General features: G+C 46.4%; 1 protein-coding gene across 1 annotated transcript in view; it reads right to left on the bottom strand.

The window, feature by feature from the left end:
• Positions 1–9,249: 9,249 nt before the first annotated feature.
• LOC115366381 (B-cell lymphoma/leukemia 11A-like) overlaps positions 9,250–18,343 on the bottom strand; it is a 39,556-nt gene continuing 30,462 nt past the window's right edge. Inside the window, exon 3 of the mRNA XM_030061799.1 lies at positions 9,250–14,700. Coding sequence (XP_029917659.1) covers positions 12,707–14,700 — 1,994 coding nt within the window. The 3' untranslated portion in view covers positions 9,250–12,706. The remainder of the gene's footprint in view (positions 14,701–18,343) is intronic.

The raw sequence follows: 18,343 nt of genomic DNA, 5'->3' as shown, positions 1-18,343 counted from the left end.
CTTTGCTCGGCACTACAATACTGTGCTGTTCCAGTATGCTACCATTTCATGTTCATCCTTACATAGATAGTGTAACACCGGCAAATCACATGCACTAACTTGGCAACAGCAATTCAAATTGAGAAAATAGAAATAAATAGATGAATGTGGCAAAAGTCACACAAGACAATGGAAATGTTTGTGGAAGAAATGTAATAGGAAACAATAGGGCATGCATGTTTTTCCATTGTAAAGGGGCACTAAGCAAAACTTCAGAGGATTGACTGAAATGAGCACCAATTCCACTCAGCTGACAAAAAATGAGGAATAAGCATGCAATTAGATGGTTCATGGATATAATACATGATAGAAAACCAATGCTTTATCATACTTTATCATATTTATATGATACTCAGTATTAGGAAGGTTACATTTGAAATGTAATGGTTACAGATTACTGATTACCCTGTATTACAAGTAATTACTTTCTGATTATAACAAATGTTTTAAACTGGACAACAAAGCTAAAAAGTCCTAAAAAAAACAAAAAAAAAACATTTGTTTGCCAGGCAGTGTAAACCTCACAACAGAACTCCTGGTAAACCATCCTTCCTTTGATGGTGTTGCACTGAGTTTTCTACCAAAAAGAAGTATATTTGGATGTAACCCCTTTGTAATCACCAACATTTTGATTAGTAAATGTCATGTAATTACATTTCTCAGCAACTGTAGCTAATAACAGTTTGGCATTTTTGCTTTATTTGGCAGTCAGTATAGGGAGAGACAGGAAAGGCAGGGGAGATAGAGGGGATGACATGCAGCAAAGGGCCTGAGGTCGGATTCAAACTGACTCAGCCTTAACACACAGTACACGCTCTTATCTGGTGAGCTACCGGGGCATCCCCACAATTACATTTATTGTGTAATTAAATTACATGTAACTAGTTGTTCCCCAACACGGACTACACTACACTACACTACACCATACCATGCGATACTATTCTGTATTACATTGCATTAGAATGTAACACATTATGGTACAGTATGATACCATATGATTTGCTATGCTCCTCCTCAAAAACTACTACTAAGGTGTGCTTGAGCGAGGCAGATAACCCTGCACTGCTCCAGCTGGGCTGCTAAGCGTCCCACAGCACAGTCCTGTGTTTGTTCTAGGCAACTCCCAGGAGTGAATGTTTGACTGTTGCTGAATAAGTGCATGTGTGCCCAGCAAGACTTCCCTAGATAAATAAAAGTAAAAGATACTATTGCAGGGGGTTTGTGTGTGGTAGCAAAGAGAAAGCTGCTAGTTGTTGACTCCAGCCTGCAGAAGGGTTTTCTTTGCTGTGATCTACGTTCACAGAGCAGCTGCCTGAGGGGAGGGAAGTACAGACAAAACACAGAGATGGGACCCATGTGGAGGACAAAGACATAGATAAGTCACACAGAGAAGAAGAAGAAGAAGAGAGAGAGAGAGAGAGAGAGAGAGAGAGAGAGAGAGAGAGAGAGAGAGCAAGAGAGGGAGAGAAAGAAGGTGATGAGTGAAGAGAGCGAAGGCTGTATTGTGTCTGAACATGTTGTTTGTTGATGACACTGATTGAGTGTCATCCACCCAGCTATGTGCCTGTGTGCACTTGTATATAGCTGTGTGTGTGTGTGTGTGTGTGTGTGTGTGTGTGTGTGTGTGTCTGTTTGTGATTGTATGCTGTCTGTGCATAGAACAAGTGTCATGGTTCCTGAGGTCACACACACACACAGACACACACATGCACGCACGCACGCATGCACACACACAGGCACGCACAAACACACACACAACATCAAGGATTCTACTGGTCCTGCCCCTGATCTGGGTCAGGGGAGACCCCATTCAGGTCCGCTCCATCCCCCAGAACCCCCTGCTGTTTCTGCGCTCCATCCCCATCCCAGCAGCCTCTCAGTCCTCCATGCCAGGGATTGTTTCCAAAGATTAGACTTAATATGAATATCCATAAACAGAATGGGACTCCCAGACTGTGAAAGCTATCAAAGACATATTTGCATCTAATCCCCCTCCCACCCCTTACAGCGAGCTAGCTACCCCCTCTCGGCCCCCCGAAAAGATCCTACTAAACCTCCCCTGAAAAAAAAAACCCTCAAACCTGCCATCCCCCAACCCCTGAAACCCTCCCCTCTTGCCCCCCGGACCATCCCATCCATTCCCCAACCGTTGGGCCAGACAAGACCAGACCAATTCTGTTGGGGATTATTTGGCTTAGTGATGAATAATGGATGACCATCTCCCCTCTGGCTCTCCACCACAGCAGCACCTCTCAATTGGCCTTGGCATCAGGCCATTCACTGGCCTGTCTGACTGGCTGGTTGGCTGGCTGCTCAGCCCAAGAGATCTGCGAGCAAAGGGTGCAATATTGGGAAAGTATGGACAGAATATGTATTATGAATATTGATGTAACAAGTATTTAACACATTTAGCATGGGATCTGTGTACTGTAGTTTAATTAGCACAAAGTGGCTAGCGTTAACAGGGCTGGGTTCAAAGAGATGTGTCAAGCCAGAAAGAGGGTTTCCTTCAAAATATCATATTTATTGTAAGTACTTTTGCGTTTTTTGGGCTTTTGCTGTAGAAATTACATTTCTGTCTTTAAAGTTTTCAAAGTGACGTTTCAGCTGTTACGATTTGAATTTGATTTGAATGTGTACCACACTCCAGCCTGAAATGTAATAGGGCAAAACATGTTTCCGAAAAAAAAAAAAAAAAAAAAAAATGTAAATAATAGTTACAGAATGCCTCGCTATAAGCTGAAACATAAACTGATGCTCTTGGAGAACCGGAGCAAGAGTAAGGGGGCAGAGCAAGTGCTGTATGGAGCGTGGGAGAAAGGCCTGGACATTGTCCTTGCCCTGAAAAGCAAGGAAGCCACTCTGCTTTTATTCCTCCTCTCATCCTTGTTTTGCACTTTATCTCTTTTCATTCGCGCTGGTCTCTCCGTCTTATTTTCAATGGAGCACTCTGGGCCAAAGAGATGTCAGCGCTGTGGATACACACACAAGGACACACCTGGGCATGAGAGCGCCAGCTGAAAGGAGACAAGTTCATCCAAAGGGCCTGGCTAACAGTAACACAGGAGGGGCCAAGTCCCTTTGTGGCCTGGTCCGCTGAGAAGCTTCTTACCCCTCACTCTTCTGGAAGACAGGCTCCCAAGGTGCAATTAGACAAGATGGTTTATGTACACTCATTATTTGTGACCCTTTTTTTGTCTTTCATTTCTTTTTTTTTTTTTTTTACAGCTTTGTTTGTTTGTTTCTTTCAGAGGAGGGTAGAGTAGTCTTAGGTCTTTTGACGACAGCTGTGCTGCCTAGCGCTGCATAGAAACAACACAAGTTCAGCACAATGACTGACAAGCGCTTTGTAGGGCAGGAGGCCCACGCTGAATGTGTCCCCACTAAAGACCACCGGTTGGTCCCATAAAAAGCATAATATGAGAGGCTGCCTGGTCCAAGAGAGTGGACTGCACTCCTGAGACCCCCTGGAGTAGTGGACGACAGAGTGTTCGATAAGGCACGGACAAATATGGGCAGCACCCCTAGAATTACATCCATAGTGTGTCTAGCGAGGGATCTATGAGCCCTCCAAGTCCATCACTTTTGAATTAAAAAATAGAAGCCACTTGTATTTTATTTTTTTTCTCTATACAAGCTGATTTTACTACAAGGACAAAGAGTGAAGTATTCAGTTTTGTCCATTAATGCACTGCTTATTTGGTTTTGGATTATCCACGCAGGGATGCTTATTTGCAATGACATCCAACAACTGTAAATCAAAACAGCGACCAAAATAGACAGCCGCAAAAGGTCAATAAGTGAAACGCGAATTTGAAAGAGGAAATGGAGGAGGACAAGAGAGGTGTGTGTGGAAGAGAGAAGGGGGACACAAAACGTGGAGCTATTACCTTGATACACACCGGCAAATGCAGCGTTTCTCTCTCACACATGATCTCTCTCTCTCACACAAACACACACACGCCCACAGCCTGACGCTTAGACCCTGACTTATTCAGAAGTGTGTCAACACATACAGTGCATATCCCCGATCACACACGCACACACGGGCAAACTGCAAATACCGCAGGGAGAGGGAAATATGTGCTGGGTATAATAAGGCCAGTCCACCAGGTCAAGCATGTGACTGTGGCCCTCCTGCCCCCAACCCCACACCCCCCCCCCTCTATCCCTCTCCCTCTGACCCCTGGGGGCCTCAGGAGTGAACCAGGAGTGGCGCGGCAGTTCTCAGAAACTTCCAGAAACTTCCAAAGCCCTTTCACCTCTCGGCCTCGGCCGGTCTTAGCCTCTGTCACCCCTGCAGCAGCTGGAGCGGCTCAGAGGGCTCCGCTGGCCCCGCGGGGACGGCCAGCACACGGCAGAGAGCGGCGCACACCTTTAACGCACAAATACACACGCACAGGGACGCTCACACATGAAAACACACACACACACACACACACAGAGACATGAACATGCAAACTCGTCAGTATAATATTGAGCAAACACAGATGAGGATGGATATGGACGGTAAACACTGTGTAAAAGCATGTGAAGTGGAAAATGACAATTAGGGCTACAGGAAAAGGCTATGTCGTTCCTTATATGTTTTAGTGAAATACTATACCAACCAAAATCAGTTGCTGTCAGATCCAAACCGAGCGCTCACAGATTACAGTTTGCCGCCTGTAAATTATGCATTTACCGCGTTACTGTCTAGCCGGAGTGCCACTGAAATATAGCGACATGAGGAAATCCAGAGGATGAACTTTGTCTCTGTATTAACAGGACAGTAAACAGGCGCCCTGCTGTCGCCCACTGCACACAAAGCATACAGTGGACACACACATACCCACACACACACACACTAGACACACATAGACCCATAGGTGCAGGGACAAGCACATATAAGTCAGAGGTTACTGATAATGTGACCCTGTTTAACTGGCTGTATAAATTGTGCCAGGAACACTGCACTCAACATACACACACGAATTTAAACCTCTGTGTAAAATATAAGCTCACCTAGCCTAAACCAGAGGCGTGCGTGTCACATGCACACAGAAAAGGTGCAGTGCAGCGCAAGGCCTTTATTGGCTGGAACGTAGTGCCACTGGGAGCTACACGCCCCGCGGTTCAAGGTCAGATCACTCCTCCATAGCTGCTGTCTCTGGCTTGGTAGGTCTCTGGAATCTTCTGCCCCCGCCCCGCCCCCCAACCCCCTCACCCCTTGACCCTCACCACTCCCCCACCCGCCCGGGCTCTGGAATGAACGACCCGCCCCCCCTGCAGTATGCCCAAGGAAACCCCTTCAGCGCAGATCAAACACGCCCCTGATATAGCACAGTGCTGATACAGTATAGCTTTAACAGCATACCGCTGACCTGTAAAAGGCTGGCCATTATGTTGCAATGCCTTTTTATATACAGATACACACACACACACACACACACACATACAGCTGTACAAATATGCATGGCATACGCGATGAAAATGAAACAATTAGGTGCAACAGAGCAGTGAGGAATGCCAAATGTCCAAAAGGTCAGTAACATAATGGCGATACCTCGAGGCTCGTATCTGATTGCACATGATGAAACCGAAAGAGTACACTCAATTACGGCCAGCACTCCATCCAAGACATTCCTCCCCCCCCCCTCACCCCTCACCCCGGGTCCGTCTCTTTCTCTCCGGGGTCAAAGTTTTCACCTTATCTGGAAGCCATCAGCGGTACCAGTCCCACCTCTGTGACTCATTTAGTTGAAACTGTTGCACGTCATTAAAATCCCTCTCTCTAGGTCTGAGAGGCGGGGGGGAAAAAAAAAAAAAAGTGGGGTGGAAAAAAAAAAAAGACATTTAAAGCAATACTTCACAAGCGAGGTAACCCCAGTCCCTGCCAAGGTTTTTCACTGCCAGTTACAGCACATATTGTCTAGCGGGGCAGACTACGACTCAGATGTTGTGAATGGGGAAAGGGAGGGAGGGAGGGATGGAGGGAGGGGCGGGGGGACGGGGGTGTGGTGTGGTGGGGCGGGGAGGGGGGGTTCTGCTGTGATCCAGTTTACTATTTTGGCTGGAGCTTTCTTCTCGCTGTGTGGTCATGGGGGAGATCAGCGCAGCCAGCAGGCACTGAGGACACTGGCTGGCCGCAGCCCCATACAGAAGCCACATGAGCAGAGCGAGAGAGAGAGAGAGAGAGAGAGAGAGAGAGAGAGAGAGAGAAGAGAAGGGAAGGGGGAAACGAGAGATGTAAGGAGAAAGAGAGGCAGAGCTATAGGGTGAGGACTGCGGGTGAGGTTTTTCTGGTTTTCTCTTTTTCACCCTTGCTCTTTCTCACTCTGAGCTCCCTCCCTCGCTCTGCCCCTCTCTCATCTCTCTCTCTCTCTCTGTCTCTCTCTCTTTCCCTCGTGGTTTTCAGACACTTCCTCTGCTCCTCGCTCTTGCACTTCAACTTCAGCCCGTCTCTTGCCTGACCAAACTTCAACTCCCCTTCCATCCATCCCTCTGTCCCTCTCTGCTCCCTTCCCCCCTCTCTCTCTCTCTCTCTCTCTCTCTCCTCAGACAGACACAGCTACCCTCCTGGACGTTTCCTTTCTGCTGGCCTGCCCCAACAAAGGTGCTCAGTCATGTGAAACCTAATCTCCAGCCCCCCAAAACCTGACCCTTGACCCCTTCAGTCTTCACACAGCCAGAGGGGGAGGGGAGCCGGGGCAGGAAAGGGAGGCTTTTGGGAAAAGGTCACATTCCCCAAGACACTTTTGTGTGCACACGTGTGTGTATGTGTGTGTACGTGCATGAGTGCGCCTGCACCCGATCCATTATGCGGTTTGTGTTCCAGCATCAGCATGTGTGTTTGATTGTGTGTGTGTGTGTGTGTGCGTGTGTGCGTACATACTTATTTGAAGAAATTTGCCTATACTCCTGTGTGCTTGACTGCCTTTTATGTTTTGGCAGGCGTGTGCACATGCATGCACATACAGTATGTGTGTGTATGTGCGAGTGTGTGCGTGCTTATGAGAAAACGCCCTTCAGCCCCAAAGCGTTGCTGCCTATAGACAAAACACAGACTTTGTTTGCTAGCTGGGCCAGACCTGTAAGTCTTGTCTGGGCAGAGCTCCTCTCCTTCCACCCTGCACTGGCAATCCTCAGATCTTTGTGTGTGTGCATGTGTGTGTATGTGTGAGGCGCTGGGTGTCAGCTGTCCTGGGTGATTAGTGCTTTTATATTGTTCCAAGGAGCCCGGACGAGGCCCCCTCTTCACTGCACCACAGCACAGCTGCAGCCTGCCTCTCCATCTCTGCTCTTCAGCCTTCCTCTGCTCGCTGACACTCATACGATGGGCTCGGAGGGAAAAAAATCAGCCGGAGAGAGAGAGCGAGGCACGAACGAGAAGAAGAATGGACAAAGACAGAGAGAGCATGACAGAATGCATGCAGGAAAGAACTGCAAAGAAATGATATAAAGAAAGAGGCATAGAAGCATTAAAGAGGGATGATATATGGACAGATGATGAGAGAGAGAGAGAGAGAGAGAGAGGCAAAGGAATAGAGGGGGAGTGGTGGACAGGGAGAGGTGGCATATTAGGCAGAGGAAGAGGATTAGAGAGTCAGTGATTCAATGCGTCGACTCTCTCCTGGACAGGATTTCCCCAGCTATGCCTGAGAGGCCTCCCCTGCTTTAAACACACAGGCAAGTCAGGACAGAGAGAGAGGTGGAGGGAGGGAGGGAGGGAGGGAGGTGGGGTCTTTACCTCTCTGTGTTCTTGTGAGCGTTTGTGAACTAGTTTCGATTAGCATAATGAACTAATAAATCGTTGCATAATGAACTAATAAAATGTTGCCCGTCTTCGGAGAATCAGCGCATCCCCCAAAGACTCCGAGTCAGACATGAGCGCGGCAAAAAAATAACATTTTTTTCATTTTCCGCAACATCTAATTATACGAATCAAAAACACAAACAAACAAACAAATAAAACCTTAATTAGTCAATAATAATCTTTTGAGTCAAACTGTTCAAACGTGAATGAATATATGGGCGGCAAAGCAAACTGTTTGAGGGCTGGCTTATCGTTTAAATGGAAGAGCTTTAACTGTTGCCTTCATGAGTTAAGGACATATGCCTGCACAAGGAGGAGGAGGGGGGTGGGTGTAGGGGTGGGGGGGGTTGGTAGACAAGGGCCGAGAGTCTGCTATGGGAAAAGTATGCCTGCTATGCATGGCTTGTTTGGTGGCGGGATTTGTGGGCCAGAGCATTGTTGGTCTCCTGACATTGAACTTGGGAGATTGGAGGCGGGGGGTGGGGGGCACACACAACCTCCCCCTCCATGAACATAAAATGTGCGCGCGCGCGTGTGTGTGTGTGTGTGCAGAAGCACTCGCGCGCGCACACACTCACAAACAATTCCTGTCTCACAACACCCACCCAACCACCCCCACTTCCTTGCGACTCTGCTTTATCTTAACTGTCAACACCTGGCCTAAGCAGGAACCTCTCTCTATCTGTGAACTTTAATCTGGCCCTGCTAGGCAAACAGCGCCGGGCTTGGACAAGGAGAGCGATTAGTCTGTCACGTTGCCCTCCAGTGCTTCAGTAGAGAGAGGAGAGAGAGGGGGAGGGTGGGTGGGTGGAGGGGGGGTGTAGGAGAGATAGGGATGTTGGAGGATATCTAAGCTTACACACAGCACAATAAAGAGAAGGAAAAGAGACGAAAAGGCATAAAAGTAGGAAAAGAGGCCCGAAGGTAGAGCTACAGGCAGGGAGGAAAATGAGGGAGGAAAAGACAGAGCAGGACAAAGGGGGAGGGGGGAACGAGGAGGGGAGGCAGAGGGGAGAGAGACAGGAAGAGATGGGGCAGAGGATGGGGTGGAGGTGGGAGGTGGGGGTGGGGGGGTGGGGGAGGGTTGGAGATATAACACAGACGCATAGATGACCTGACAAGGCCACAGACCAGAGATATGGAGGTGAACTTCCACCCCCATGCCTGGTGACTCAAGTTGAGCCGTGCAAACACACCTGGGGTTCCATGAGCGCACATCCACACAACGTGCTCATTAGTGCAGCATGGCATCTATCAAAATGTGCGTGTTTGTGTGAGAAGCTCATAACACGTAGTATATGTTCACTGGTGATATACTAAACACAAATCGAGATCAAAGTAAAACAAAATAAAATAAAGACAACTGTCAAAACTTTTTTTTTTATTTTTTATTTTTTTCAAGACAAAATGGCTGAGTGAAGAGAATAATGCAGACAACAGCTGAAAATAGAGTGGCATCTCCATAAATGAAAAAAAAAAAAAAAATCTCTATATAGAGCAAGAACTGATAACTGGTGGTCAATGACCTTTGGTCATCAAACAGAGAAAAGAAACCATCAGAATTCACCACGAGAGAGAAAATGTACTGATTTGTTTTGTGGTGGCTCTGTTCTGAACAGAGCGTGTGTATGTGTGTGTATAGTAATAATAAATAATGTCAACCAATGCAGGAGGTCAAGTTCAAGTTCAGCTCAGAACAAACATGTTGGTGAGCAGATACAGAAAACAGGATGAAATCAGACTGAAAATTTAAATGTACCTCATTACCATCATTGATGAAAACATGTACCAAGCTTTCTTCTTTTTCACCTCACTTAATGATTTCTGTTACATTTAGAATATGCTTTGCATATGAGATGTACCACATTTAAATTATAAAGCACCATGTTTCTTTTGGCAATGAAAAAAAAGATAAACAAAATACAAAACAAAAACTGCAGTAAATGTTCGGATTCATGTTGGATTGATTGCATATGACTATAGGTCTTTTTCAAAAACGGCTGGAATGTCATCAGGTGGTACATGTGAAAGGACAGTAAAAAGTTGACTAACGAGAAAACCCAACAATAGCTTGTATTACTGCATATAAAATGGCAGGAGAAAAATATAAAAACAAACTAAAAAGATATGTACAACCACCTGTTTTTACCTCATTGTGGTTACTCCAGCGGGACTGCCTGAAAAGGCCATCATATGACCTCTCACCCTTGGGGAACGCCACAACATTTTATTTTTCAAAAACATACTTATTTTCAAGCATACAAATTATTCACACTATATTATCCTGCCAAATTAAGAAAATATACGGTGGCAGCTTGTTGGGATTTTTTTTTCACTACAGAAAAAAGGGTACATTGAAACCTTTAAAGAGTACAGGCAAAACAGTTAAAAATACAGGCTCCAACATAAATACTATAAGTGCCTACACTAAGTGAACATTAATTTCAAATACCATTCTAAATACAGGAAAAAAGTAGACCATAAATGTGTTTTTAACATAGGAACTTACATGAGTGTGCATTTTCCTATGTGTTTAAGTTCTCTCTATATATTCATATATCATCATAAATCTCTCCCCAATGCAAATTTTTGTTCAACCTGAAGACTTGTGTATAGCGAAGGCAAAAAAAGATGAGAGACATGTTCATTTCATATTCATTACATAGTGATCAAGTCCTGGGAATCACCAAGACAGAAAAGAGAAACAACAATAAACAATAAAAATTAAAACAAAATTTAAATAGAGTTCTCCCCTAAAGATATTGAAGTGTTACTTAAAAAATCAACAACACAATTTACTTATCTTTTTTAATCAAATTTGTAGAAAACAATTTTTTTTTCTGTATTGAGCAGTATATTTCTATAGTTGGTATGAAGCAGGATATTTCTATGGCGGTTCCTGCGTTGATACCCCAGGAGCCAAACTGATGCTTAGTCCCTGGGAGAAAACATGGCTGGCAACAGTTTCTAGATCTTTTTTTTTCTTTCTTTTTTTTTTCTATGCGAAGCAATGACACAACATCAATCTGTCAGCATAAGAGCAAGTTTTCCCTTGAGCGTCCAACTGTAAACTGGGAAAATTGAACAGTGCACGTAGTTAGTCCCAGATCCGAAATCCGGTCCTTAATTTATACTCAACCGACTGTACCTCCGATTAGAGAGACAGATACAGAATCCAAGGCAGAGTGACAAGTGCTATATCATCAACAATGACAGGGGATGAAGCTAAAAATGCTAAAACTACCACAATGAGGTCTAGAGCGTGTGAACTCAAAAGAGCACAAAACATGTGAAAGGCTCCTTTAATCTTTTAAAACACTGTGTGTGTGGAGGGGGGCATGGTTGTTTTAAAAAAAAAAAAAAAAAAAAAAACTGTTTCACCAAATTCAAACTCTTGACATTTGATTTGGGCTTCTGTTTTTAGCTTATTTCCAATGTGAGTTAATAAAAGAGTTTCAGATTACTTAAGGACATCTAATATCTAACATGGTAAAGAGAAATAAGCGCTATAAGGAGATACAATTTTGAATTGTAGAGACAGACACCTGGTTAACCCTCCCACCTCCCAGAACCTGAACCCTCTCCCGCCTTGACTCCCCTGCCCCCCTGCCCCACCCTCACCCAAATCTGCCTGGCTTAGAACAACTAAAACCCTCTCTCTAGTCGTCAAGTGACTGCTGGCTACACTGCCTGCCTGGCTGACACCGAAGATCCCAGCAATGCTGACAACATAGTTTTGTGCTACTTACAAAAAACTGCAAACCTTTACTGTTCAAAGAAAATAAAACACTCTGGAACATTAAGAGCTTTACGTTTGTAGCATTAGAACGACTCATTAGAGTACCCTCTCGATATGGTACACATGTACCGGGAAACTTAAAACACCTAAACCAAAACTTAAACTCCACGCACCGAACTCCTTTTTTTAGCATGTAACATGCCAGTAAACAGAATCATAATCTGGAGAATAACAATATACATGAGTCAGGCAGATAAATGATTTACCAGAGATATACATCATCTTTTTTTTTCTTTTTTTTTTTTCGTTTCAGCTGGTTCTTTATGTTCTGCTAAGTCACAAAACGACAGGGTCGCACAGGTGCTTGATGCAAGGACCTGCTTATTCCATATGTGCACACACATGTCCTGTAATCTTCTATAGCTGAAACTCCAAGCTTATAGCAAAAAAAGGAGGATTAACTAATGCAGGTAAAATATCCAAGGCACTCTTTGTTGTTTGTTTTTCACACCATATTGTTAATTTCATTGCTGTTTGTAAAGGAAATATTTAATGGCGCTAGTGCCTAGCATTTCATAGGCAGCCCAATTTTTATATATATATCTTATCTCAATCTTGCATGGAAAATCTTTCACAAAGATCAGTTTAAAATGTGACCCTGCTTGTCTTGACGTTTTGATAATATGCCACTGTCTACTATGTCTGAACACAAAACTGTACATGATATGTAAAACAGTATGTATGCAGCATGGGTTCTCATACCTAACTTTTTTATGTTGAAGAAATCAAAAGTATCAACAGCAACACAACTACAACCAAACCGACCAGCCAAGGACAATTATCTTTCTAAGTAGCCAAAACACACCGAGCATGCTGTCCAGTTACAAAAAGTACAAAACGTGTAAATTATTGCACAATAGAAAGGCTCAAAAAGTTTTGCGTTCGATGCAATAGTATTGCCCCGATGATGGATCATGCATTCAGCTTTTTCCAATGGGGGGATGGTAACAGGGCTGTACTGTGTACTGGTGTTTAACCCTGTTGTCCTCTCCCCTCACTTATCTGCTAGTTAGCCAGGGTCGCTATTTAGCCAAGGGGAGCTGAGAGAGAGCTGCCAGCATGCTGCTCTCTGCCTACTCAGTCTTAATGTCATTAGCCAGAGGGCGGTCACTGTGCCACTTCTTCATGTGTTTCTCCAGAGTGCTGTACACACTGAAAGGCATGTGGCAGATTTCACATTTGTACACGTCCTTACCCATCTGTCCGTGGGTCTTCATGTGGCGGGTGAGCTTAGAGCTCTGGGCACAGGCGTAGCTGCACAGCTCACACTTGTAGGGACGCTCCCCGGTGTGACTGCGCCGGTGCACTGTCAAGTTGCTGCAGTTCTTGAACACCTTGCCGCAAAACTCACAGGTGTCACTGCGGCGGCCGTCCTTGGAACTCGGCCGCCCGTTCCCGCCACTGCCGTGGGGGGTGCTGGCCCCACTGCCGGTGCCGCTGCGTCCTGACGCCGCGCGTTCCCCGTCCAGCTCGCCGGGCGGAGTGGAGAAGCGCAGGCTGCCGTTCTCCGACGAGTGCTCTGATGAGGAGGCAAAGGGCGATTGTCTGGAGTCCCCGCCTGTAAAGCTGAGGAAGGGGTCCTTGAGTTGTCGCGAAGCAGCGTAGCCGGCTAGCCACTGGGAGTAAACGTTCTCCGTGTTTGGGATGGTGGGTGTAGGGGGATCCAGGTCCTTCTCCACCTTGATGCGCTTGGAAAGGGGACTGAGGGAGCCAGGGCTGACCCCTCCGCCCAGCAGCTTCCTGGATAGGCTGTCGGTGGGAAGAGAGCCGAGGCCATTGATGGTAGTGGTGGTCCCGCAGTCATCTGCCCGGTCTGACTCCATGGCCGAGTCCTCATCACCGGGCTCTTGAGATGTACTGCGGCGGTGCGGGTGCAGAGCCTCGCTGTTCTGGTGATGCCGGGCCCCTTCTAGTCGCAGGCTGAAACGATAGTCATTCCTTCCCTCTCCTCCTCCTCCACCAGATTCGCCCTCCATTTCCTCCTCCTCCCCTTCCTCCTCCTCTTCCTCCTCCTCTTCCTCCTCCTCTTCTTCCTCCTCTTCTTCCTCCTCCTCCTCCTCTTCCTCCTCTTCCTCTCCATTTTCAGGCATCAGGCCATTGTTCTCGCTCTTGAACTTGGCAACCACTGATTTGAGAGCATCTGTGGCGCTGCCGATCAGCTCACTGGTCCCAGGCTCAGGGGAGCTGGCAGTCGAGAGGCCGTCATCTGACTTGGCATTGAGTGCCGAAGACTTGCTCTGACAGTGGGTCTTCATGTGGCGCTTCAGTTTGCTGGCCTGTGTGCAGGCATGGTTACACAGGTGACACTTGTATGGCTTTTCCCCTGTGTGACTGCGCCGGTGAACGATTAGGTTGCTCTGGAACTTGAAGGTCTTCCCGCAAAACTCACAAGACTTTGTCTTAAGAGGGGTACCGGGTTGGGCCATGTTGGAAACGGGATTGGGCGTGGAGCGTGACGCAGAAGGTGACTGAGATGTGGAGAGAGGAGGCGTGGCTGAGAATGGGGGCTTAGATCCTGGCTGGAATGGCTGCAACAGCCGTTGCATAGGGCTGGGCCGGTTAGGGGACAGAGGTGGGGACGACCCGGTCGTGTTCCCTGCCAGCTCGCGTAGCCGTCTGGAGAAGTCCATGCTTGGAGGGGCTTCCAGCGGCACTGAGTTGAGCCTCATCACCCTGTCAAAGGCGCTGGGGTGGTGGGTGGCAAGGGCGAGGTCATCGGGGCTGAGGTGGTGGCGCGGCGGGGGGCTAAACAGCGGTGGGGTCCGGGGGTAACGACCCTCACGAGGGGTGGAGGCTGCATCCCGACCAGACCCGGAGCCTGGCATCCTCAGGAGGCTGTAGGGGCTGCCATCAGCCAGGTGGACGGCATGGAGTGGGGGCTGGGAGGAGGCACAATCACCCCCCATTCCAGGTGCTGCAGCCACACGAGGGGTGAGGGGGCTGCCGGGCTCGCTCTCCAGGTAGATGCGGAAGCCGTGGGTATTCTGGGCATGCTGGAGCAGGAACCAGGCACTGGTGAAGGGCTGCTTGCACGTGGTGCAGGTGTAACTGCTGGGCTCATCTTTATCTGACCAAGGAAAAAGGGAGAGACAGAGAAACTAACGGTTATCTGACTGCGGTAAAATGCTTTAAGTAATGACTTCTTTAAGCAAAGAATCTCCTGCTTCCCAACAGCTGCTTCACAGTAGCTTGCTATGTATTTACGTAAGAAAATGCTCTAAATATTGCAATGTGGTCATCAAAAAATGCAACTGACTTTTTTTTCTTTTTTTTTAGCAGTAAACCCTCTTTATTCTTGGATACAATTAATGTTTCATTTACTAACAGTTTAATTAATAGACACGGCCATGCATTAGGTCACCTCACACTGAAATTGCCCCTCTAAAGGATGAAAATAATTTTGTTGACACAGAGAAATAAATCTCCCTTTTTACTTTGCTGGACATTATGCATGGCATTATAAAATTCTAATTCAGTCTGTCAATGCATGTTTTTTGCATTGTCATTACAAAATCAGATGGTCCTGAATTATAGCATCTGTTAAAGATTAGGCATGCATTTTACATTTTCTCTTCAGTCTTTCACTTTCAGCTGACAGCTACCCTAAACAAAAGAATAAACAAAACACAGTGCCAAGAGACATCTCAAGCAGCGAATACACAATTTACACAGTTGAGAAGGCATAGGAATATTTCAGACAATAATTGACTTTCAATACCACTTGCACGCTGACCCGAGATTTGCCTGACAATGCGCTCTTAATCTCGTTAAACACACTCATCTCCCCTCCAATGCCTTGTTTACAGAATTAGCAAGGCTAAAGTGGGACATGTATCTGATGCTGCATATTAACGCTGAATACAAATAAGAGGTCACATGTTAATAAAATGTAGTGGCGTTTATCACATAAAACACACGTTCCCAGCGAAAAGAAGTGAGGGGAAAATTGTGTATGTGTGTTTGTGTGTGGGTGGGGAGGCGCCTATGAAAATGCATTTCATGCATTACTTTTCTATTTCTGATATTTCATGCTTTATGGATTTATTTAAATCCTCTCAGGTGAATAGAAAAGGAGAAGAAGGGGAAAGCAGAAGTGAGAGATATGCAAAATAAGAAGCATCCGCCACTTGCAAATGTGCTCCCTCTTTCATCTCTTGGCTTTCTTATCCTTTCTTCTCTTTTTTCTTTTTTCACTGGAGGGCATTTTTCTGAAGTCATTTGCAGACATTGAACCCAAACCATGGCCATACTGTGCTAGAGAAAGAGAACAAGGGAGAAAGAGAGGGAGAGAGAGCAAAAAAAGAGAGCGAGGAAGAGAGACTGAGTATGTGTGATTGTGACTACGAGCCATCCCTAAGATGGTGGATGGACGGGCTTGCATGTTTTAAGCCTGCTGTGGCTAAGAGACTGTGGGGTGAAGAAAGGGCAGAAAGAGAAGAGGGCTGCTGAGAGAAAAAAAAAAAGTGATGTTGTGGATGAGAGAAAGAGGGAAGCGATTGGTGTTTCACGGTTCTCCCTGCTATCTCGTGTACCGCCACCCCGGCCCTCTCGGAACAATCTCACTTAAAGACCAGAACACGCCATAAAATGTGCACCCAATCAAACCTCCACACAAACCTTTTTCTCTGGACTGAAAAGAGTTGGAGGGGGGGTACACTGGTAAATTATGGATCATTACAATCTGCAAAAATTACAGTTAATTGCTGCCACCTGCAAGGGGCTTTGACCCACTATGGAATTTTTCCATCATAAAAAAGCCATTTGCCCATACACATTTTCTCTCCCCCTCTCATAAGCACAAATAAAATGTGCCCATTACGTTGGATAAAGCTTTGGCCTTGGTTATATGTATGTATTCCGATCATGTGTGTGTGTTTTTATGGCTTTAAATAAAAAGACCCATATTACTCATAAAACGGCTGCTATAACCTGGCCTCTGTTGTCCACTTTGCTTTGATTTCCAGGCTATACACACTTCCACAACCTGGTTTTCATGCGTGAACGTATAGAATATATGCATGAGGAAAGTAGATACATTTTTTCCTGTTATTGTGAAGGACAAGGGCGGCAGTAGGGGGGCGTAAAGGGGGTCACACGCCGTCCGCTCCTTCGAGACACAGTCCTGTCCGTCAGAGGAAGGGATCATTGGAGGGTTGGATGGAAGGAGGCAGGGAAAACGGGAAGGCAGGGAGGGAGGGACGGAGGGAGAGAAGTGTGGCGTGAAGGGGACATTCCTAATGACAAGCCACCGCTACGATCCTGAAGGACGCGAGAGCCACAACACTGCGCCTTCAAAACCGGTACTCAATTCATTTTCTCATGGATGTAAAACAGCGTGTCTTGCACTGTGCAATCACCGCCTCATCTGTGGACATTTGACAGACAGTGCTCACGCCACATGCGGAAACGATAATTGTTACCCATGTCCAAGCAGCGGACATATTGATTGGCATCGGCAAGCCTGACCAATACATGCCCAGATTCTCAACAACAGCACAGCAGATATCTAAATAAGCCCACTATCCGTCTACTGTCTTTAATGGCCGTCCTCAAAGGGATAGAAGGACAGTTTTTCAAGAAGCAAAAAAGATATTCTGACAAGGCGTTTGATGGCCTTAAAGATTTTTAGAATAGAAGAGCAGAGAAATATGTAAAGGAGGAAGGATGATCTTATAAACAAGCCTGTCCTCTAATGGAATAAAAGAGAACTCTCCCTCTCTCCCTTTCTGTTTCTCTCTTTCCAGCAACTCTAGGTCTGTGGTGAGTTAGGGTTGGAGAGCAGGAGAGCTGGGGCTAATGCTGGATCTCCAGGTCCCTTTGAAATAGGATCAGCAGAAAGGAGAAACCACACTGACAACCCCTTAGCTGCCATTTCATGGCAAAGGCTGAAAGAGGGGACTTTGGGGGGAGAGACAGGCAAAAAGAGAAAGAAATGGAGAGCAAAAAGGGGGAGGGAGGACAGGAAAGAGGAAGAAAGATAATCAGAAAAAAATGGAAATATAGAGAACTAAAGAGGCACGGTATAGATGAGAGAAGGAGCAGAGAGAGGGAGAAACAGGAAGGGGGGTTAACAACCCCTTCAAGGCCATTTCAGCACATTGCAACACAAAGCAGGGGGAGGCTATTATGGTGTCTTAGTGGGCACAGTGCACTGCTATCAGGCAAAGAATATGATCCAGGGCCCATGCAAAAAGCACAAGGCCGACTGACGCAAGGGCAGAGGGGAAATTACGGCGCCTTAAAAAGCAGATATGGTCGCCTGTGGCTGCTGACACCATATTCACCGCCGTCCCACGGACCAGACAATAGCTGACCAGACAAAGCAAAAGGCTGGATGAGTGTAAACAGTCTCGGAGGCTGAGGCATCGTGTACACTTTGCCCATGCAGATCACCCTATTGTTACCCCGGCTAGAGTTACCCAACCCCCCACTCTCATTCTCACCCCTCACACTCTCTCTCTCTCTCTCTGTCTGTCTGTCTCTCTCACTCTCTCTCTCATGCCGAGACACTCCGTCCATAGACGTGAATCCGTGCAACCCTTCCCCCTTCTTACCCATCCACCCAAACACAGCCGCGCACACGCAAAAACAAACACAAACAAACAACAGTCGCCAAGAAAACCACGGCCTTGACCCAGAGCTGGCAAGTTAATGGTGCGTTAAGTTAAAAAAAAAACAAAAAAAAAAAAAAAAAAAACAGAAACTGTCAG

The sequence above is a fragment of the Myripristis murdjan genome, chromosome 1, assembly GCF_902150065.1.
Source record: "Myripristis murdjan chromosome 1, fMyrMur1.1, whole genome shotgun sequence".
Lineage (NCBI taxonomy): Eukaryota > Metazoa > Chordata > Actinopteri > Holocentriformes > Holocentridae > Myripristis > Myripristis murdjan.
This window is presented reverse-complemented; position numbering and strand designations above follow the sequence as displayed.